Genomic DNA, 25,703 nt, shown 5'->3' with positions numbered 1-25,703 from the left:
AACAGTATGTTTAAATCTATATATATAAAAGAAAGTCGTGTTTTAGCTTAACGTGAATTTTTTGTCGAAACTTTAGTTATTTTTTACAGAATGAATTAATAATTGAAATATGTTATTCCATTGAGTGGTCTCTCTGGTCTTCTTAATATTGATAATTCAATATTCATTTTATGTTAAAAAAGTTGACCAGTTTTTCATCATTTAGACCGATTTTGCATCACGTATGAATCAAAGTAATCATTCTTTTACATACTCTACTATAAACATATGTTCTTTAAAATTAAAGTTGTTTCAAGTTCCATTTGGTTAAAATCACGAAAACGAATAATAACGTTTTATGTGAAATAGTTCGAAGCGGAACGTTTCATTTCATAATAAAAATTGAAATGCTCGTAGCGTGCGCATACAGTATAAAAATATTGCAAATGAAAATGTCCGTTTTTGATGTAATTTGAAAATTCGTAAATAAAGTCGTGCCGATCTTACTTATATATTACTAATATTTATATAATTAAGATAAATTATATACATAATATTAATAGCGAAAGCTTGGATGGATGGATAATAATAATAAGCCTTTATTCAGATACTGCACAATACATTATATTCGTTAATTTAAAATTTCAATTATTTATTTGTATCTGTTTGTCCCGTGTGGACAAAGCCCTCTTCCAAATTCTTCAATTCTTCCTCCTAGAATAGGTCGTTCCTGCCACTACTCTTATCTCGTCTTCCTATCTTTTGAGTTGTCTTACTCGCTTTCTTTTACCTTTTTTTGTTTAATGATTTTTGTTATCGGATGGATGGATATTTGTTATTGTATTTCCTCAGAAAAGCTTAATAGATATCTGTGAAAATTGGTCTTCACGTTGTAGTAGAACACAATCTGGAAGAATACATAGGCTACCTATGAACCGAGAAATATGTATAGTTCCTGTGGGATGCGTTTAATTCACCTATTTACATAATAATTCCTCAAACGTTCGACACATCTTATTGAAATTTGGATATACTTATATAAAACATAGTCTCAAAAAACACATTACGTATTTTTTTAACTCTGTGCATACGAGGCCGCGATCAAAATTTAGTCCTATATAAAATAAAATAAAGTAAATAAAAAAATAAACAATATATGTACATAAACTATTTAATAATGTAGAAAATGGTGTTTTTAAGATTTTTTCCTAATATTACAGTACTAAGAGACACACGACGTAACGATCCAATTCTTTGAAAGTACATAAAAGAAAATATATTATTATTTAGGAAATTAATATAATTAAACACAAAATTACTCTATAATCCTAGTCTAAAAACCTTAAAAAATATAACATAAAAACTAAAATATATCATTAAAAGGAGTCCCTTTAGAGATACTGGCGGCGGTCCCCCTTTGAATGGCTAGAATTTAAATTATGTAGTGATTCCTAACTTCAAAAAATAACTAATTAAATTTTAAAATTAACCCGACTCCGATGCAGTTTTTGTGGACTAAGACAAGTTTGCTCCTGCCAAACATGAATAAATTAACAGCGTAATCTGTGACCCAATTAAAGTAAATTTATGGACAGCAATTAATATTTCTTTATAATTCGCTAGTTTGTAAATCTTTAAAATGTAAACATTTACAAAGTAAATTATATATTTTTATTATTCCATTTAATTAAAAATACAACTATGAAATTACATTATGGAAAGTGGACAAAGCATGCAAATCAGAAACCCAGAATTAATACCTAAAGGCATGGAAACCGTTTTTGACTGTTGAATAAAACAAATGACATCAAAGCGAGTTGCAATAATAATACTCGTGAAACGGATTAAAACCAACAAAGGCTTTGTATTTATTTCCAATAAAGCATTACAACAGACCCTTTTGTGCCTTTTATACATCCAATCATTGTGTATTTTATTTTATAGTCTATATGTTATACTTATCATTTGGAGGAAAGGATACTTAAACCTCAATTTATTTATATTATTTAAACATTCGTGAGACATTATAATAAAATAATGTATAACTAAGCACTCACGTAGTTGTCCGGTGTCGGCACCGACTAGTCTGTAGCCCATCGGGGGTCCTTCATCGGGGTGAGCGGGACTGGTATTCTTTCGTGGATCACCCGTCGCTCACTGTGATGAAGGATCCTCGATGGGCTCGAAACTAGTCGGTGTCGACATCGCACATGAGTGCTTAGCCGTTTATATATTAGTTCTTAATGCACTTATAAATATACCCAATTCTCCTATTCAATCTGAACTGATATTGTCTATACTTATAAAGAGGAAAGATTTGAATGTTTGTTTCTATGTCTGCATTGAATTGCCTCTGAAACTACTAAACCGTATTGAAAGATTCCGCACTGATGAAGTCACGGGCAACTGCTATAAAAATGTATTTCTATTTTACTATTTTTGTATGTTTTTTTTTAGAAAGATAAATTCTTTCACCATAAGAATGCTTATTATCCTTATATTAAATGGTATAAAATAAAATGTCTATCCATGCGAAGCTAAAACGGACCGCTAGTTCACTGTTCCTACTAAATCATCTACTTTATATACCTGCACTGCAGATAAGGTATAAACTTTGATGCTTAAAACATCGTAAATTCTTAATCCTTGTGAAAAACTTCTAGTATGTACTCGTAGAATGTACTGCAATGTTTAAATACGACTTACCAGAGTACAAGATCAGATTTATTTAACTACTGTACAAGTGAGTTCTGCCACTTTTAAAAACATTTGTTACTGAGGTAACTTAGGTCCTTCGTACACAAGGCAGTGTAAATCTTCAAAAACCGGCGATTTTAGTCGCTAGGCGATTTACGTAATGTAATATCATAGTAGTTCGTAATCAGCGTGTGTCGCTGACATTTTTATCTGTCATCACCAAAGACAGTTGCCTGAAACGTGTTTGTCAGGATCGTGAGAAATGTCGCTGCAATTTTCAAGATGGCGGAGCAAATCTTTATAGACTATGTTCACATGTAGTTGCTATGCCTTTACTGACCGAATAAACAATTCGTATCGGCGATTCAACGTTGTGTATGGAGCGCGCGCAACGCGATTCTCGTGGCTCAACTTTATTTTACGTTACTTTGTGTACAAAGGGCCTTAGAGTAGATTTAATATGAGATAAATATATTAAGGGATCGCAAAAGCGAATATTAAACTTTTGTTTTTGGTGTAATAAAAGGTAATTTCCAGTTGTTTTATTTGCAAAGATGATAAATCGACATACCTTTTTACGATACACTTTACACTTGTAGTGAACATTACTCTAACTATTAAGTTTATAGTATATTTAAAATTATAAACACACGTTGTGCATACGTACAATTTTATAGACTAAAGTATATTTTTCTAGGCAAGAGCACTGTCTATTTATCTACATAATAGCGGAAGATGTGAGACAGGATTGGCTCTTTTCCGTAGTTGTGATGTGTCTCAAATGTGACAAGGGTACATACCCTTAGGGAGTTTCCTAACAATTACGTTTCTCACTTTCGAGGGATACATTTTTTTCGGGTTATTACACCAAGTTAAGGCAAATAGGCCTCCTTGGTAAAATTATATTTTAACCAAGACATACAAATAAATTTCAGCCTAGTGTTGTACAATAAAATTGAAGAATAAATGACAAAATTAAAAATTCATTTTTTTCTTTATTATTGGTTTTTGCTAATGAATGGAATCGAAAAGATTAAGTGTGCTTTAAGTTTCAACTGTATAAATGGCTTTAGTTCCTAATTATATCATTGGTCATCATAAATATGTTGATATATTATGTAAATTTGTAAAAATAATATACAAAAGAACTTAAATTAAATGAAAATTTAAATTTCTGATCACAGCCAGCATTACCTAATTAAATTTTTCAATTTTTCTAATTTATTTTATGTTTTTTTTTTAATTCATCCTTATTAAAATCATTCCATGAGTAATTAGGATAACGATCGCTCAAAGTGAAGTTAAAATTACGTTAAAATAGCTACAAAAACAACGGAACAAACAAGCCGAGAGCTTTTCGACTTTCAAGTTTCAGCTCACAAACGAATACGTGACGAGAATTGAGCAAACTTAAAAAGTTGCCCTTTAGACTTAAACGCCTTCACAATCAAATAATTTTTTCCTTACTATATTTTTGACCCTATTAAAAAATATCAAGTCTTTAATGTTCAGGAATTCATAGAATGTTACGAAATAGAAAAATATGTCTTTAATGTTTTTATTACAGTTTTCATTACGTTCTAATTATTTTATTAGAGAATAAGTGCCTACTGACTGACAAACATCTGACAATCAACAACTTTAAATGAGGTATAAGAGTATCTCAAATTGTGCTTTTAATGTTTTGTTGTATATAGTTTTGTAACACATTTAATTTACATTGTATTAAAAAAAACTTTTCATAAATCAACACCAGCACATGTTTATGTAGCGTTAATCATACTAACGGGAATCTTATTAAATGAGAATGTTTAGATGGATGGATGAATGTTTGTTAGAAGGTATCACCGGCACGACCCACATTTGTTATTATTTATTTATAATACAATGTTAACCTTGGAAATACAAATATGTTCCACAAAATTATTTAAAATAATTTGACTGTAGGATCAAAAATTATTATTAAATTTAAATTGATATAAAATAAGGTAAACAAGTTAAGTTAATTTAAATTAAAATATATTTAAGGATAGTATAATTAAATCAGTAATGAGAAAAGAAATATTATGGTAATGAATGTAATAAATATTTTTTGAGCTTTTTCTAAAATTTCCATTTGATACTTTCATGTCGAACATAGTCTAGAAGGAGACATAGGCTACTATTAAGTTTATTTTTTTAAATTCGCGCGGACGAAATCGCGGGCGATAGCTAGTGTTGTTTATAAAGATACTGCATTCAGAATATCACGTTCTCATTAATTATCTCTAAGAGCTCTTATCTCATTCGCTAAGCCGGTACTCTGAATACATTTGTACCTTTGATAGCAAGGCCCTTAATATATCAAAATTCAAAGAGTATATTTAATACTAGCTACTGTAAAAGTAATTTAATTAGGAAAATTGTAAGATTTGCTTAGCTTGATGGTTTAAAAAAATTACTTTATCTGATACTAAAGTGATGCATATAAACCTGTTAATACAATTTTGAAGAAGTCATCTAAACTGTCACACACACACTCGTCACTTAGTACTTTATGACTAGAATCATGATTAATCTGAAGTCACTGAAAAAGTAATATGTTTTTGTTACTCTTTGAAAAAAAAAACCGTTACCAAGAAATTGGCTTACAATTGTGCACGTACAAGTATCATAAATAATACAATTGTTGCCGTTGACAAAAGTCAGACCCATTTCACTCTGATTTCAGAGAGCGTATCATTCATCGTAGTACATAGAGTAGGTAATCACTGAATCGATATAGAATGAGGTTAAATCAGTAGTATAACACATATGTTTCCCACTTCTGACATTCAACAGAAATAAAAAAAATAATTGAAAGAAAAATCTTTTTGAAAATTCTTTTCTTTTCTTATGTTCCTTTTACTTAAAAGAACTAAACAAGACAAACTACTCGTTAAGATGAGTCCAAATTTGATGAGTTTTTGTCGTTTCGTTGCTAAGCTCTTATGCCCATCTTCTAGATCCATCATCAGATCAACACCATGTCATCATAATATTGAATTGTCTCGCGATTATTAGGTACATGAATGAAAAATAACAGCTCAATTAGTTTGCAAAATTTGATGACAAACATCGGAACAGGTGAGTCCAAATTATAGTTTGTAAATACAATTTTTTTTTTAGTAAAAGGCAGCAAACGGCCACCTGCATTCGCTGAAATAGCAGGGCGAACAGACATCCGCAAATGCAGATGCATTGCCTACCTAATAAACGGAGAAGGGGACGCACAGAAAGAATATTTGCCCTTTTTATACGTCCTCTCTTCCGGCAAATCCACTTTCCCTTCCAATCTTTACCTAATAAGAAAAGGGTGGAATGGAAAAGAGGACTAAAATTAGGCCTAAAATTCTTTCACGTTACAACTGCATGTTTGTAAAGTTAATAAAATTTCGTAGGTAAATATTTAATTTGCTGCACAATGTTGTGCTTAACAAACATGTTGAACAAAAGTTAGAAAATCCGTTACTTAATTTTAACTTTATGAACTAACCTTGTTGTTACTAAAATGTTGAATTTTAGAAACGAACTTTCTATGATAAAATATGATTAAAATATGATACTTTTCATTTAACATAAAACATACTAAATTAAGATAAATTTTATAATCGTATTCTACTATTTAAATTTAGTCCCCCTTGTCCTATAACGACGAAGAAGGGTGGGTTTGCCTAAATTTTAATTACGGAGGAGGCTTCTCGAAAATCAATAGAAACAACTAGTTTTGATTCTTAGAATCCGCTATTTAGAATACACAGTATAAGAAAAGTAAAAGATTGTTCCGTCATGTCTCTATGATAAAGTTTTTATTCAGACTGGTGTCAATTTCTCTCAAACTTGACAAACAAGTTTGCAATGTTGGGTAATTTATTTGTTTGTTTGTCACAATGTGAAACTATCCAAGTGTTGTAAGATCGTAGTTAGCGTATGTAGGCTTCATTTATATGAAACTGTGTGGTACTTAGCTATAACATTACTAGAATAGTATTTGTATTTAAACTTAGTGAACAAAACTATATGTAGAATGTTGTGTGTTTTATCTGTGACAATTATATTGATCTTGGTTAACATGATTGCTATGCATGTCTAATGATCTTTATGACAAAAAATCATTGCTTTTAACTAACTTTGGATAGTTTCTAGCTGGAAATATTTTGTACATTGTTAAAATGAAAATTAGACTTCGATCTCATTTTACATAATCATCATATGATATAAGGAAAAACTACAAATTATGAATAATAACGAACTTTCTTGATATCAATTTCTTCAGTGAAAGATAGTTTGTTTTTAAATAACTTGCATCGATCAAGGTCAGGGATTGTATTACATTTAAACTAGTTGAGAAATGAAGTAGTAATAGTAGACAAATGGACGACAAACAGAAATTAAAAGCAAAACATATTGCTTGAGATTTTTAAATTGCATTACTAATGTGTCCGCTGTTCGTTAACTCAAAAGTTGAGTTGTTAAATAGTCTGATGTAAATTATACTTCAATTAAAAATTAACAACATCTTTCTGGGTATTTGTTAATGTTTGTTAAGACAATCATCACAGGTTTTACAAATTTGTGGGTGTTTCTTATTAGACCGATCGATCGGAGTTCCATCCATTTTCGTTTATCTGTCATAATACTAATCGTACAATTCTACTGCCATGATTTTGATTTCTACTGTATTGATACCTTTTGCTCTTCCTTTTATTTTTTTATTTCCTTTAATTTACCATAACATGTCCGTAAATGTACGGATATGGAACATTGTGTATAATGTGCGTCATAGCCTTTATCCTGACATTAAAAAAGTGTCAATAATATAATGTGACATTTGTGTTAGAAATATATTGGAAAATTTTATAGGAAAATGAAGTCCGTCGGCATGACAACCTCTTCACGGCGCATTAGTACCTAATGAAGTAAAACAATTTCTCAAAATAGCTCTTTTAAATGAATATTTATGTTCATAAGAAAATCATTACAGATAGAGAATTCTATTCCCGGTGAAATGAGAAAATACTTGGTAATGAAAACGTGATCTTATTTTCTGAATCTACGCTGATATTATAAAGAAAAAAGATTGATTCAAAAATTAGACAAATATTCTAGATTTGAATGCTACATATGTACTAAGTAGTATTAAATTAGTTATTTTTTTATATCAAAAGGTGGCAAACGAGCAAACGGCCACTCGCCGAAGTGGCGAGGCAACCGTTGCCCATAGCCATCCAAATGCAGATGCGTTGCCTACATTTAATCAACGAAGAACGGGACGCACAGAAAGAGGTTATTTCTCCTTCCTATGCGTCCCCTCTTCCGCTAAATCCACTTCCCCTTCCCATTCTTTCCTAATAAGAAAAAGGTCGGAAGGGAAAGAGCAGAAGCAGAAGAAGTGAATTGCTTCCACTTCACGTCTGTCTTCTGTGTGGTCGTGGTATTTCACCGGTTTACCCGGCCAATTCGTGCACCCAACAAATATTGTTGTTGCGGGATCTACCACTGTAAAATTATGACGAGTATAAGCTTAATATAACAACATAAATATTTAATCGTTTAAAAAATAAAAGATGTTTATTCTCCGTTTTATCTTAACAACACAACGCACAAAGAAGCTTGTCATATCTTATTATTCAAACTTCTAAGCCAAAAGTATTTAACCGACGTCGTACTAAATCTTATAAAGGCCGACCACATCGCTTTGTTTAAGGATCCTTTGTTTACTTAATTTACGCCTTATTATCGTACTAGCTGTCTCCCGCAACTCCGTCTGCGCGGGAATAAAAAAAAACTATATAAGCAGCCTATGTGTTCTTCTAGAATATGAACAACATCTGTGCCAAATTTCACCAAGATCCGTTGAGACGTTCCGGAGTTATCTTCAAACAAACATCCATACATCCATCCAAATACACCATACACTTTTATAATATTAGTAAGATTTGCATTTTGTGTCTGAAATGTTTACAAATATATTTTTTGACTACGGAAATTGTGATTTTTGTGGTTGAAACTTATCATTTGTTTATTCAAATGTATGATTATTAATGAACTGTAATTTAAAGTACCTTTGATAATTTACTCGGAACAAATAATCCGGTGGATAATAATCTCTCCCCTATTTATGTAGATACATATCTAACGTAAAATTAATGTCCTGTGCGGCTTCTAAACAAAAACAATTTCCTCTTTTTTCATTATAAATATTTTTCTCTTTCTGGTTGCTTTTTTGCCTTTTACCAAAAACATCTAATCTAAGTTAACGTTACAAAAAACTCCAAACGGAAATTATTCACCGCCCTGACCCACATCACTTTAAGGCATTATACACTGCGAAAACAGAATGTCAATTTAAAGTTACGAGTCAAGTTAACAATTCTAACTCTTATCGGACTATAAGAATTGGGTTAGCCATTGTTATCCCTTTATTATAAGTTTAGATTTGGACTAAAGTTGTTAAAGTTATCACCGATATCATTATATTTGAAAATAATAAATGCTACCATCAGTTTCCATTAATGGGATTTTTTTATAAGATAAAAGGGGAAACGAGCAGCGGGAACACCAAGGTGTTCATCGACGCCCATGGACGTCTGCAATACCAGAGCAACCGCAGATGCGTTACCGGCCTTTGAGATAGTGATACGCTCGATTCTTGAAGGACCCTAAGTCGTAGCGGTTTGGAAATACTGCCGAGGACAAACCATTCCACAATGCGGCTGTGCGAGGTAGAAAATTTCGAAAAAATCGCACGATTTATTTTGTCGCTAAGTGTTGATTTATAGTTAGTGGATGTTAGTTTGCAACACTTAATGTGAGTAATATAAATTAAGCGACTGTATAACAATAACAAGTTTAATCTGTGATAAATCGCATTAATGTTATGGATTTAATGTAAGTTAATAAAATTTTAACGTGCATCTAGTGGTTATGGTTCATTGTTCTTACGAGCGACTAATGGACGAGCGGGCGTCCCATTGTGTCAACACGACTGTTATATGAACGCTATGCGATAGTTTCCATTTAGTGATGATTGATTAATGAGAACGCTTCACAATCATGTAACGAAATTACTTTATACTTAGTCACAAATGTTTCCTTTTTTACATTAGGTTTTTTTAGGAGAAGGAGCAAACGGATACAACCTTAAGAGGTCATCGACCATTGATATTCTTAACACTAGAGGAATTGTAAATTCGTTGCCGGCCTCAAGTATTGCTTAAGCCAAGCACTATTATAAAGTGCTGTCTAGTATCTGTCATTAGTCTATATTACGGACTCCGTAACGTGACCTATATAATCTTACTAAATGTTTAGCTGGATGGATGGATGGATGTTTCTTATAAGGTATATCCAGAACGACTGCATAGGTCTAGCTGAAATTTTTGTATAGATGTATAATTTATACAAATAATTGTTAGTTGCAGTACGAATTATTTGGTTAAACTTGCTTATTTTTCATGCCGAAAAATATTGCTCTCTTTGTCTTTTCAAATAAAGTAAGAGTGAAAACAATATGTTTTTGTACAGTTGTTTAGGCAGTGGAAACAGTTAAACTACATATTGTACGTCTGCGACAGTCGCAAACAAATCAGTGGCGCCATTCGCTCGCTTCATACGTTCGTAAACATTTTACGAGTACTACAGCTATTGTTTGTGTTCGTAAAATATTTCCTGATTTGATTGTGACGAAAACGATGATAAAGCTTTTATTAACAGGAATTGTGACAATTGGTACTCATGATTATTAACCATGAAACTCTGCAAATTGATTACTTTTCAGGAGGGGCTCTTTAAGTTTCACCCGTATAGGAAAAGATGCCGCATAGGCCCTTATACTTCAGCAAAAAACACGTTTACACCTGTAAATGTGTATTTGTGTGTTAATTCATTTTGTTAACTAGACTAAGACGTAGCTTTTATCTTAAAAAATTAAAAATCATCAATTTGTTACTATTGCCTTTACATAGGACCCATTGATACGATAGTGACTATAATCTAGATTATATTTTACAGATATCAATACATTTATGTAAATGATAATGTACGTAATGTAAGTACTAGCACTCATAATATAATGATAATCAAATAAAGAAGTACTTATAAGAAATTCAATTCGTTTCATGTTTTCTTTGAAGTCTTTTCAATTGTAAGAAACATTCAATTACATCTCTCAGATCACGTATTCAGTTACCGTCGACACGCTTTGTTACGAGGAACACTTAAGATAGAATTATGTTTCATTAAATAAAAATACATACCTGAATTGTGCTATTTTTAAATTAATGAAACATGAATACGATGTTCGTTTTTGTACTTATCTAAGCATTATAATATAATAACATAATGTAAAGGAGAATATATATATAAAAGAAAGTCGTGTTAGTTACACTATTTATAACTCAAGATCGGTCGAACTGATTTAGCTGAAAAAATTGATGGGGAGGTAGCTTAGAACTAGGAGACGGACATAGGAACTTTTTTATCTTGTGTGCAATTTTTTATTCCGCGCGGACGGAGTCGCGGGTAAAAGCTAGTCTATATATATAAAAGAAAGTCGTGTTAGTCACACTATTTATAACTCAAGAACGGCTGAATCGATTTGACTGAAAATTGGTGGGCAGGTAGCTTAGAACCAGGAAACGGACATAGGATAATTTTTACCCCGTTTTCTATTTTTTATTCTGCGCGAACGGAGTCGCGGGTAAAAGCTAGTTTGATATATAAATTCTGCCTATATTCAGTGTTCATAAAATTTTCTGAAAAATTAGTTAAAAATTAACAAATTTCGCGTATCAATTTGGTTTTAAGATTCGGGTATCATAACTTTGATTTTCAGTCGAGTTTCACTCCATCAAAGCTACCAAAGCCTCATTCTTTCTGAGATTTTAAAGCTTTTCAAAAGATAGAGGGAATCTTTGAGAAGTTACAATGAAAGTGTAGGTGTTCTCCAATAGATGGCGCTTTCTTGCATCATAGAAGATTCGTCTTTAAACAATTTATTTCCACTCGTTTGAAAAATATTTATAGCACTGCTGATAAATATGTCTTAAAAACAACAAGATATTTTCTAGAATCAAAAAAAAAATTGCAAGATTTATTAACTTTGAAGTAAAAATTTTAAGGATGTTCCGTTTTTTTAAACGTAAGATAATCTTAAGTTCAATTATAAAGTTTATCTAATTGGTACCTAGTTAGCAATTCATATCCTTTTCATACAACAAAATTGCGTCATTAAAAAAGTAGTTTTGTTAACGATCTAACACCAACTAACCTGACAGTATCACGTAGTTCGGAACATGTCGTCCACAGATATGGTTTCATTTTCATTATTACCGCGCGGTGGTCTGTTGTAACGAGAGAGTTTACTTGCACCATATTTTATAGTCAATGAACTCTCATGTAAAAATTTCCACAGAACTTGCAATACGACTTAGATAGATATGAAGAAGAAAAGAAATAGTATTTTATGCTATAAATTGTTGCTCCACTTCAATCTATACATCAATACATAGTATAAAACAAAGTCGCTTTCGCTGTATGTCCGTATGTATGCTTAGATCTTTAAAACTACGCAACGGATTTTGACGCGGTTTTTTTTAATAGATAGAGTGATTCTTAAGGAAGGTTTGTATGTATAATAAATGCATAATATAGTAGAGAAACACTGATAAATTTAAAGTTTTCTAATGTGATGTCGTAAATAAGCACGTTTTTTTGCGCTTATATTGCAAACGCTGGCTGAACCCTACGAGATAGACCAAAATAATGTACTACAGTATTGTTCACCTTAAAAATTTCAACAAAAAAGTCCGCGATGGTATATGTCTATCTCTTAGGGATAACCCAGGATAACCATTTTTATTCTTTTACGAAGTGATTTTAAACAATACAGCATTAATCCTTATCCATTTAAGTACCTTAAATAAATTGTGCATTTATTCTGTAGTAGGTATATTTTGCATTGCACCCGTGCGAAGCCGGGGCGGGTCGCTAGTAGAATATATAATAATACTATATATTAATACTATATATAGAATATTACAATACAATTTTAACTAAATTTCAAATAAGTGTCCTTTACTTACGAAATACAAACTTACCCTAACCAGTGACCTAAACTTATGATTCCTTACTTCTGACAAATTCATTCCTAAATATATCCGTACCAATAAATAACGTAGTAAAATTAATGGAGATGAAGCAAAGTATTCCACTGTCAATAGTAAACTTGACCTTTGCTCGACAGTTATTTAGCGTACGTAAACGTGCCCGGGTCGATCGTGACCTCGGCCACACCGCATCGTACTCCGCATAGACCCTTTCATCGCGCGCTTCTCCCGAATTCATAGCATCTAAAACTGTCCCAAATCTAGGGCATATTGTCTCATTCCTTACAGATATAACGAGCCATTTCAAATGTGTATAGGAGTATCTGAGGTATAAACGTCCTCTTGACCGTTTTTGTTTGAACAAAATAAAAATAAAAAACTTTACTATCCATTTAACATTATCTCAGTAAGATAACAAGATTTGACAATTTATAAGAAGTTAATTCTTTGTCAAGAGATTAAATGATAAAACTTAGAATATTTCGTTAATAACAAACAGTAAATAGAGCCCCGACGTACACATAATAGGTCCTTAAATACCTTTCGCAATTAATGCTTGAAACAGTCAAGGGGAGCGTTATTTTGCGAGTGACGATAATTACAGAGAATATTCAGTAATTTAATGAAGATGAGCTATTAATTTCTTAAGGAATCATTATCTTAATTACTTAAACGGTTTAAGAAAAAGAACAGGATAAAAGAAAAATGAAAATTATAATTTGATTATGTTAGTTAAATCACGTTTTAAAAATATGACCATTTTATGAATATTAACAAAGTTCGAATATGAATAAAGGAAAATGATTTACATTATAGAGGGTACTCTTATAAGACAAGAGAAAAGAATGAAGTAACACATAATACGTAACCTTTCTTGTAGCAAAACAAATTTTCATAAAAATAACCTCTTAATAAACAATGTTTCAGTACAAGTATTGTGGCCATGGAATTTCATTTTTACGACCATATTAAAACTAACATCAGCACTATAGGTTAAGAGTTATTTAATTGATTAAAAGATAATAAAATAATGACTCTTTTATAACGTGACTAACTGATCACAAAATAAAATAAGAGACATCAGTTAAAACAAATAATACTCGCTTATTGCCTTGCCTAGTTTACATTATGTTAATACAGTAGTGTAGGACCATAGGGTCCCTAAAGATGATTAAGGACAGACACTGGCTCACCACTACCACACTGGAGCGCAGGCGCACGTCCGCTTCGTACCGCGTTCGTCACTCAACTACCCAGGGACAGCTGTCCATTCCAGTGTGGTACATGAGACAGTGAATTGTATCTATTCCATAGACACAAACACTACAAGTAGGACAGTAGTACTCAAAACCAGCGCTGGCACATGAGTGACATAATTTAAACACTAACTGTTGCTAGTGTACTAAAACAGTACATGCCAGGCCAGCGCTACTGTCCTACTGTACTGGCATAATATAAACCAGGCATAATATATAGGAAAAATTTAAGGTACTCACCACTTAGATGTTTTGGTTGGATTTGGAAGATTTTTGACACTTATAAACTGATGTTTCATAACGTAAACATAAATGTAACATAACTTTACAAGATATTTCTTGATCAAAATTCAATTTTAGATATTTTCACAAATGTACATTCTGTGAGTAATTTTCATAAATAAAAAATGATTCGCAGACTCAAGCAACTGATGAGCTTCATAATGACATAAGAACGTTGCCATATAAAATTGTTTAATATTTAATTTTATTTTTATGAACATTTTATTATTGTCAAAAAATCTTTTTGAATTTTTTTTTTGTTAAATTATTATTGAAATTGACGTGAAAAGCTTATATTTAGCAGTTTATGGACCTTATCACTGGAATTCGAGTAAATACAAATTAAAATTTTGAATTTAGAACACTTAAGAACTTTCATCAATAAACAAGAAACAAATTCAAATTTAGAACATTCGAACACCATATCGCCCTGACATGACATGACAACAAGTTCATACAAAGTTTATACAAAATTACTGAAAAAAAAACTCTATGTAAATCTATTGAATTAAAAAAAAACTCCTATTTTATGTATTTTTTTTAAGTCCATAAAATTTTTAGATTGAGATAAAAAATTGTTAATTATTTATAACAATTTATATATGTATGTATTATTTATAATATGTATATATTAAATTATTTTTAATTTTGCTGGTTAGTTTTGCAGACTGGCAGGTAAGAAAGATGCGTCTAAGCTCATTAAAAAGAAAGTTTTCGTAGTTGCGTCGCGTCGTAAATAATTTAAGTGCTGAAGTAAATTATTTTTTAAAAGAATGAAAGGGTATTAGAATATTTATTTTTGGTAGTAAATTGTGCGTTAATTTATATTAAATTCGTATAAATCTGGACAAAATAAGAACAAAACTTATGATATTGAACTTGACTTGAACATTTGCCGTGTACGGTGATAATTTAGAAAAGTGTGTTTATTAACTACGGTCTTGGAAAAATACTTACGTACGTAAATACTAAATGTAAAAATACTACCGAAATAAAATATGGATTTATATCAAGGTAAGAATTATAAAAACAGTTATAATTTTATGAATTCTCGAATATCTTCTTACTCTTTATTGATACAGTTACAAAGTTACTAGAAGGATTGCAAGGGACATTATCATCATTTTTTTACATTCCCGTAATATGTCCATAATAAATGATTGAAAGCCGTGAGTATAACTGTTCTTCCGTAACGTAGGCGCGTTTATTCGAATGGAACGCCTCGTAAGCATTTAGGAATTAAAAAAAAATTAAATTAAAAATTCTTTATTGAACTAAATATATTATATGAAAATGATGATGATTATATGGAATCCTTACTAATATTATAAATGCGAAAGTAACTCTGTCTGTCTGTCTGTCTGTCTGTCTGTCTCGCTTTCACGCAAAAACTACTGAACCGATTTAAATGAAATTTTGTACACAGATAGTCTAGAGCCTGAGGATGGACATAGGCTACATTTTAACGCGAAAAAGGGGTTGTAAGGGGTTGAAAGTGGGGGTGAAAGTTTGTTTGGAATTATCGTCATTTTTACAGTTAGAAGCTTGAAACTTATTTTCAAGGCTAATTTGATAAAGATAAATATGAAATAAAATTTTTGGAAAAATTTTACCCCCAAGGGTGCAAAATAACAATAGGGGATGAAATTTTGTTTGGCAATATATTCGGTTTTGGTGAATGTTTTTTTTAATATGCTTTGCTGTAACCCTTACCAATATTTAGTCTAGAGCCTGAGGAAAGACGTAGTCTACATTTTAACGCGAAAAAGGGGTTTGAAGGGGTTAAAAGTGGGGGTGGAAGTTTGTATGGAATTATCGTCATTTGTACCGGTAGAAGGTTGAAACTTATTTTCAAGGCTGCTAATTTGATAAAGATAAATATGAAATTGAATTTTTGTAAAATTTTACCCCCAAGGGTGCTAAATAACAATAGGGGATGAAATTTTGTTTGGAAATATGTGAGGTTTTGTTGAATGTTTTCTTTAATATGTTTTGCTATTACCCTTACCAATATTTAGTCTAGAGCCTGAGGAAGGACATAGGGCACATTTTAACGCGAAAAAGGGTTTGCAAGGGGTTGAACGTGGGGGTGAAAGTTTGTATGGAATTATCGTCATTTTAACAGTTGGAAGCTTGAAACTTATTTTGAGGTTGCTAATTCTATATAAATAAATATGAAATTAAATTTTTGTAAAAAAATTACCCCCAAGGGTGCTAAATAACAATAGGGGATGAAATTTTGATTGGCAATATGCTCGGTTTTGGTGAATGTTTTGTTTCATATGTTTTGCTGTTATCCTTGCCAATATTTAGTCTAGAGCCTGAGGAAAGACGTAGGCTACATTTTAACGCGAAGAGGGGATTGTAAGGGGTTGAAAGAGGGGGTGGAAAATTGTATGGAAGTATCGTCTTTTTTTACAGTTAGAAGCTTGAAACTTATTTTTGTGGCTGCTAATTTGATATAAAGAAATTAATATTCAATATTTGAAAAAAGTTTACTCTTAAGGGTGCTAAATAACAATTAGGGATGAAATTTTGTTTGGGAATATTTTAGATTTTTTTGAATGTTTTGTTCAATATGTTTTGCTGTTACCGTTACAAATATTTAGTTTAGAGCCCGAGGAAGGATAAAGACTACTTTACAACGCGAAAAAAGGTTTGTAAGGGGTTGAAAGTTAGGGTGGAAATTTGTATGAAAGTATCGTCATTTTTACAGTTAGAAGCTTGAAACTTATTTTTGAGGTTGCTAATTCTATATAAATAAATAGGAAATTAAATGTTTGTAAAAATTTTGGCCCCAAGAGTGCTAAATAACAATAGGGGATGAAATTTTGTTAGGCAATATGTAAGGTTTTGGTGAATGTTTTGTTTAATATGTTTTGATGTTACCCTTACCAATATTTAGTCTAGAGCCTGAGGAAGGACAAAGCCTACTTTAAACGCGAAAAAAGGGTTATAAGAGGCTGAAAGTGAGGGTGGATTTGTATGGAAGTAGCGTCATTTTTACAGTTAGAAGCTTTAAACTTATTTTTAGGCTGCTGATTTGATATAAATAAATATGACATTTGAAATTTGTAAAAGTTTTACCCTCAAGGTTGCAATGTAACAAAACGGAATAGGGGATGAAAGTTTGTATGGGAAGATGTTTATGTGAATATTTTGTAAGTTTAAGTAAAAAAAAACAACAACAACATAATTCTCGACACGTAACCCAGAGGGGTAGGCAGAGACCCAGGACCTACATTTGGCGCGGTCCGGGCACACCTCTTTCTATGTTCTTCTACATACATCAAAGCATAGAACGTTGGTTAAATAAAATAATTAGCTCAAAAAAAATGCTACCCAAAATAGTATTTCACGCGGACGAAGTCGCGGGCACAGCTAGTATGTTATATAACCAGCAAAGTTATAAAAAAATTAACCTACCGTCAAAGGAATCAATTTGAATTAACTTTTATTGACATATAAGAAGAATATCACTATATGAACTGTATTGATTTTGATACATTTTTTTCCTTAATTAAAAAAAAATACAATGAAAAATAATCATAACAAAACGACCACTTATCTCGAAAATCAATTGTGGGTTTCGAAATAAACATCTTTCTGTAATTGCTATGTATGAATTTCTGGAAAGGGGCCAAGAGCAGAGATCAAATGTGGAGCAGTTGAAAATTTCGATGCCAGGTTCACTTTCCGTGATACGGATTGTTATGTACGCTTCGAAAAATCGCATTTGTTAAGTGCCTACGAAACCTGAGCTGGTTTATTCGTTATTCTCTTATTTATAAATTGCTTTTTAATTGGCCGTTGTTGTGAATAATTTATAAGCCAGTTGAAATATTACATTACAAATTATGGTAAAAATCTAAATAGTTAAATTGTCAAATAATCAATTAAATACATGTCTACTAGTTACGGAGCCTATGTAACAGTATTGATTTTTGTGGTGTAGAATAAAGATTTAACAATTTTCTTTTTTATCAATGTCATGGTGCAAGCAAAACGTCTAATAAAAAAAATTTTAGGGTTCAACCTCTTTTGGTGTCCTGAACAATATTATCATAATTAAAAAAAAATCTGTGCAAGTGATTTTCTGGTCATTATTAGAGTTCTGAATACTGAACCTTGGAAGATGTCACTTGAGTAAATAGACACGAATACAAAATAACTTGAGCCTATTTTAACAACCTTTTTTATTTTGTTATCAGATCATAATGAAGAAGCACAACATAGCTCTAATATCGATATTGAGTTGTGGTGCGGTGGCATTGCTGGTCAGCATTGGCGCGTACTTGTACATACGCCGCCGTCGACGCAAGAGGGAGGATGATGAAGACGGCACCAGTTGCGCTATACGGTAAGTTGCATATCCTGTTAATGTAGGTTTCCATTAGCATTACAAAAAAAAACAACAATAATAAATTTTAATACAAGTCTTTCGGCAATGGAATTGCACTGTTAGACTTTTTAGTCGCGATATGAGAAAAGTTTGTCGCAGAAAAATTGCAAGATTGTTGTCAAAAGCATAGCCAAAAAAAAGTTGTACACAAACAGAAAATGTTTTATTTATTTTTCTTTCTGCAATTCTGTGTTCGTTATTAATTTACATTTATCCGGATGGCGTTAAACCGAATTTAAGCTTTTATTCTTGTATACGACCTCAACCCTTCTATTTATAGCGGTGGGTTGTTTTTGAGGCTGCCGGAGTTCATATTTTATGAAAACCCGAGTGGCTCTAATATTTGGATTTTAACCATTCATTATTTATGGTGTCTTAAGAAAAAGCTTGTAAAAATGATGGTAATCTGGGCGTATTTAAATGTATGTTACAAAATAAACCAACCCGTGTTTATATTATATGTTTTGGATACTCACGCAAATGAAAAAATACTTAAGTAAATGAAAATACAAATACGTAATAACGGAAAGCGAGTTTTCATGGTTTAGATCTGTAATTTGTCAAGCGGTGAACTGATCTATGTTAACAATATAGGAAATAAACTGGAAGCAAACAGTATTTGGTTAAAATTATTTTATTTTTGTTTTCGTTAATAATATTCTAACAAAATCTGTATATATTTTTGGCTTTACCAGAACTTTTCCGCTTCAATGAACAAATATTTCGCTGTTACAAATCTGATGCCCACACAATAGTCAGCTTTGAATTCATGTAGCATCAGCTACTACGAGAAAATACGATATATTGTGACCTTTTTAATATACAAGTTAATATAATATTTATTTTTCAACCTGCTGTCGCCCGCGACTCCGTCCGTGAGGTACTAAAAAGCTTAATAAGTAGCCTGTGTGTTCTTAGAGACTAATTTTTCAAAGGCAAATTTCTTTAAGGTTCGTTGAGCCGTTCCGGAGATACCTTCTAACAGTGGTAGATCCTGCGACAACAATATTTGTTGGGATCACGAATAGGCTGGCCGGTGAAATACCACGACCACACAGAAAACAGGCGTGAAGTGGAAGCAATTTCGCGTTTCGTCTGATGAGTGTGGTGCCGGACGCCTAGTTTTAGTCCTCTTTCCCTTCCCACCCTTTTCTAATTACGAAAGGATGGGAAGGGGAAGTGGATTTCGCGGAAGAGGGGACACAGGAAGGGGATATATCCTCTTTCTGTGCGTTGCCCCTACTCTGTTGATTAAAGGGTAGTCGCATCAGCATTTGCGGATGTCTATGGGCGGCAACGGTCTCCTCGCTATTTCGGCGAATCCAGGTGGCCGTTTGCTCGTTTGCTATCTTTTGATATAAAAAAATAACAAACATGTATCTATCCATCTACATAAACGTTCGCCCTTATAGTATTAGTAAGTTAAATTGCTTTGCTACGCAGGACTACGTGCTACGCAGTACTACAAGCTACGATATATTAATGTTACTTCGACCTCGTCGAATTTTGTAAGAAATATTTTCAATTAACTAACCATATTACTACTCAATAAATGATAAAAAATTACTAGAATGTAAATTTAAATCAAAGAATAACTTTACATTTTTACAAAGTTTTAAAGCGACATTTGGTCCACAGAGATATAAAAACCTTTTCTCGTCGTTCGAGAAAATCTCAAAAAACAATTATATTAAGCGTTGAATTCATGAGGTAATAAAACGCTTGTTCCAATTCCCATTTCTAACGTGATCTAATTTCAAAACTAAATCGGTATTAAAAACACAACCAAATTCTTATTTTCGTATGAAAAAAAACGACTGCTTAACCGCTATTTTATTAAGGGTGGGTAGAATGCATTAATCTAGTATAAACCAGTTTCTAGTCTGACCTCTGTATTCGCGTCGTTGATGTTTTCTAATCCCTTATCATATGCAAAACATGAAAACACTCTACTATCACACAATATTTACAGTTTTAAACTCTTAACTCCTAAGCCATCGACGCTCTCTATTTAAAATAAGTGTTCTAAAAAATTTAGCTATTAATCAAAGTTCACGAAAAAATTTCAATTGAAGTAAAAACAGAATACTAACAAATTTTCCGTTTATTTAATCTCCGAGGTCACTTCGCTTTAACCAAATAGCTATTAACCATGTGATTTTGCTGGACTTGTAGGGTAGTGAATCTTAGATTTGTCTCAAAGCATTTACAGATTCCCTTCATACGTTGTGTTTGTAAGGTGACCCAGTTCCATTCAGGTGTGTCAATTTATAAAGTAATGAATAGACAGAATATACTATACATTTAGTAATTTAAATTTTCTTAAATACATCTCACCCGTAAATAAATTTTGATCAATATAAAGATAAAGTATTTTGATTATCTATGTTAATTATATAGAATTTCTTTTAGTTAAATGTTTCTTAAAAGAATATTATTGTTTATAACTGGGCTGAGTAACTTGAAATAGTCGTTAACAGTTCTTGTGAAAAAGAAAAGGAACTTATAATAGACTAGCTGTCGCCCGCGACTCCGTCCGCGTGGAATTAAAAAAATAACTTTATTAGTAGCCTATGTGTTCTTCCAGACTATGCTCTACATCGGTGCCGAATTTCATCAAGATCCGTTCTAGAGATAACAAACATCCATTCATCTATCCATTCATCCATCCAAATATTCGCATTAATAATATTAGTAAGATTTGTATTTTGCGCCTGAAATGTTTTCGAGAATTTTTCGAGAACGAATCTTTCTAATACATTCTCGAAAAATATACGGTAATTAAGGGAAAATTACGCATTTCAAATGGGAAGTAAACCCTCGTCAGACCTGACACCTGATACAGTAATATTTTAATGGAACACGCCGATATGGCTATGTATAGATATTTTTAAAGCTCCCGGTATTAAAACAATATTTCGTTTAGTACTTAATTTTTTTTTCATTGATCCATGATTTCGTTAGTTTGCTTTGGAGATACCCTTACATTATATCTATATTTATAATGATGACTACTTAAAACACTTTCGGATTTAAATAAAGAAAAAAGAAATGTTATGTACCTAGTTAAAAGAACATATAAAAATGCTTGACACATTTATCATGTTACAACCAAAGCTTAATGTAATAGGAATAGAGCTGAATGTTTTTAACTTACATATGAGTATATGGAATTTCCGTCGTATATCATTGTTGAAGTAAATTCAACTTTATGTTGAGTTAAAAAGGTTTATTTTGATATGGGCTTATATACGAAGAGACGACTCGTTTCGTGCTACGACAAAACTCAGTCTATCCGCGAAAACGGTGGCCCGATGTTGGCTGGCGGGATTCTTGTATTTTAGACCTAAAAATAAGTTTGATAACTTCAAAAATAACTTGATCGATTAACGGAGTTAAACTTAAAATGTGACATTTAATTTTAAATTGTTTTCGATTCTCGTGTTATAAAAAGTTGCAGTGATTATTTTCGTAATATTTCATTTGCTAACTTTCAACTAAACCAAAAGTTAACAAAGCATCTTATTTTGTGTGTTGTTGAATTTCAAGATTTTATTCAAAATGAGTCTTAGAAGGTAAATAGTTCTGATAATAAAAGTGAAAAAAAAAAACTATTTAACTGATTTTTTTTGCTTAAATTGTAAATATAACTTGCACTTTTTGTTTTATATATTTGTTGTAAAATTAGTACGCATATTTATCTTTTTTTGTTTCTATATGCGTATCGTGTAGACTATACTCGTATATAATTCTTTTTCAGCGGGAAAGGATTTTTTTTTTAATTTTATCATAAATGACAATTTTTTTTCGTGAAAATGCTGTTTAATAAAATCGGCCCTTGATTGTTAAAAAAATATTTTTATTTTTATAAAAAGGGCCCAAGGCATTATCTAAAATACGTTTAGCCGTTTTAATTTTTGAGAACTGAATCTGTGAATAAATTATAATACCAATGATTTTGAAAAATAAGAAATTAGTAAGATATAGAAAATAAAAAAAACACATGTAATATACGTAATATTAAAAACACGTAAACTTATTTCGAAAGATATTTGTATTTAATAATTCACAATTGTATAACCGCTGTTATAAACAAACCCATTCGTCGTATTTCCATTTGTAATAACGAACCCAAAAGCACTTCAACTAAGTTTTCTGTTACTTTTCTTGAAAATCTACTTGAATCTGTATTCTGAAAACTTTGGTCATTACTTTAACTTAGTGACCTTGCCTCCGGAAAATTGGAATAAAACTAACTATATAAGAAGGTCTAACATTTAATTCTTCAGGTCTTAAAGCAACTTTTTAGAATAATGTTGCATTATTTGTTTATTCACAATTCAATGGTGTGTTCTACAAGATTAAAGCTTTTAATAATCTTTTTATTTTGATACATGATTGCAAAACCAAACTTTACCTTGAAAGAAAAAGATATAGTATTTATCTTTGGCAATCTTTCCAGCCTGTTCAGCACAATGCAGTTAGATATATGTTACACATACGCATAGAATCCCATTTAAATATATATATATAAATATTTAAATGGGATTCTATGCGTAATATTATATATTTATATATATATATATATATATATATTATAAATAAATATATATATATATATTTATTTATAATATATATAAATATATATATATATATATATATATATATATATATATATATATTTATGTATACACATATCTATAGCAGCTAAAGATTTTTTAACTTCTTAGTAAACAAATATAACTGTATGAAACAAACACTTAATTAAGAATAACTTGGCTATTAATTTCTATATAAAAGTCGTAGCCAAGCGTGAATGTGAGTACAGAAACAATATTTTATGAAGATTATTTTCTTTCTTTGACAATCTATTTGATTCAGCAATGTCTATGTTTTCGATTGATGGAATTACGAAATGATTGAAAGACATAAAAAATTTTTGCAATATCTTTTGTTTTTACAGAAGGTTATATTAACCTGACCTTGATAAAGAAATTTGTCGTTTTAGTTTTTCATTTCCTTTTATTAGAAACATTTTACGGGCATAACGTAGATTTATATTTAGTTTAGCAGAATTTTAGTTATATTTATTTATTTATATTTAATTCAGTAGTAGTGTTGAAATTAATGTGAATGAATAGTTAATGTGTTAAAAGTGAAGTTTTCATTGAAAATAATTTTTTTGTTCAATCACCCAGATACTATATGTAGACTGGTATTCGTTATAGAAATATGCTGTATAAGTGTAAAATACACTATACATAATTTAATTTCGTAAAGTAAACACAACACGTACAAGAACTGGCGCGACTTAGTTAATTGTGGTGCGCCGGTAAATAATACCCGTAATATTTCACATCGTGGTAACATTAAGCTCGTAATAATACTACGCAAATACATTTACTGAAGACGTTTCTAGAATATAAAGAAAAGATCAATATATCTTTAATTAATATCTTTAATTTTAAATAAATAATATCTTTAATTTTACGCGTGCTATGCATTTTTATAATAGTTTGATTTTTTCTTAATTATGTTATTGGAATTTCTGCATCGACTGAACGTTTCATATTTTAGTATAAGACCATTAAAAACGAATACAAATTCTTCAAAACAATACATCTATGTAAAAACTAATAAATCATACCTAAACCCAGAAAGTTTTCTTTCCTTAAGCCCAGAGAAACTTCGTAGAAATATTTATTACTTTGCCTAACATTTCGATTTCGTAGTTTATAAGGGTCGCGGTCAGAGAAATGAAAGTCGTGTTCATTTATACGGCCCAAAAAGTTTTTAATGTATTTTTTTTTCTATTACTAAATTACAATGAGGTACAGACTCAAGGTAGGTAATTATGAAAGTAACATTTTATAAATCTATTCTCTTATACCAATTGCAAGTCTTGAGATTGATGCATCAAAGGAAAATTGTGGCTCCAAACCATTGCAATTACATTTCCCTATCGGATATCTCCATTAGCTGATGATACTAAAAATACATCTGACTCGAAATTATAGTCAACATCGATAAATAACATTTAAAACACAAAGATTAACAGTTAAACACACAAATAAAGATACAATAAACATTGATTATACAAATTTCAAACTTTGTTTATTCAATACAAATTAATTAGTACCTCTCTAGTTTTCCATCCATGTATAGGTATATAACATTTCTTATATCTCATGTAACGAAGTCGTATATATATATATATATATATACTATATTTGATCATATATATATATATATATATATATATATGTACCTATATATAATTATTTTTCATTTAATTTTCATTTACTGATCGTTTAAAAGCGAATCAATAGAAAACTACTGAATGGATCTAATTTATCATATCAAAATATTACAATCATATTTTTTAAGAAAGAAATGTTATCTGATTCGAAAAAAAAAACAAAAATGCGCAATTGCTATTGTTATTGTTTTCTTAATTCTAGAAAGATTCCTTTGACTTCAATGTTGTAAAGGATCGTAGATGGGTAATTAATTAAATTATTTTCCACAGCTGAAAAAAATAATAATTGTAAGTTATTTTAATTATAATATATTATATATTAATAGTTAGTTATAATGAAACCACTTTGCGTTTATTTACTCATCACTATCGATATTACCAATCTATGCTTAAGAAGTCTTGTTAGATAAGTTTATAACTATCAAATAATGAAAATAACCTTTGATGTAAATGATGCATCTGGTGTCTTTTGTGAACTTTACAGTAGAGCTGTAATGTTGTAACTTGTATGTAATCGATCCTTAAACTTTGGCATTCAATTCACTTAACCTTATCCAAGTTGCCAATCGCAGGCATTAACTTACAAATTACATAATTTAGCAACTTTTGATTGCCAAATTGTCGAATTAAATGCAAATATCTATATATATAAAAGAAAGTCGTGTTAGTTACACTATTTATAACTCAAGAACGGCTGAATC

The 25,703-nt window shown here is 30.9% G+C and overlaps 1 protein-coding gene across 1 annotated transcript in view; it reads left to right on the top strand.

The window, feature by feature from the left end:
• The first annotated feature begins 22,145 nt into the window (after window positions 1-22,145).
• Window positions 22,146-25,703, top strand: part of LOC106721276 (synaptotagmin-7) — a 214,972-nt gene continuing 211,414 nt past the window's right edge. Inside the window, exon 1 of the mRNA XM_045682685.1 lies at window positions 22,146-22,318. Within this exon, the coding sequence (XP_045538641.1) occupies window positions 22,305-22,318 (14 nt within the window). The 5' untranslated portion in view covers window positions 22,146-22,304. The remainder of the gene's footprint in view (window positions 22,319-25,703) is intronic.

The sequence above is a fragment of the Papilio machaon genome, chromosome 19 (genome assembly GCF_912999745.1).
Source record: "Papilio machaon chromosome 19, ilPapMach1.1, whole genome shotgun sequence".
NCBI lineage: Eukaryota > Metazoa > Arthropoda > Insecta > Lepidoptera > Papilionidae > Papilio > Papilio machaon.
Note: the sequence above shows the minus strand (reverse complement) of the source record. Positions and strands in the feature narration are given on the sequence as shown.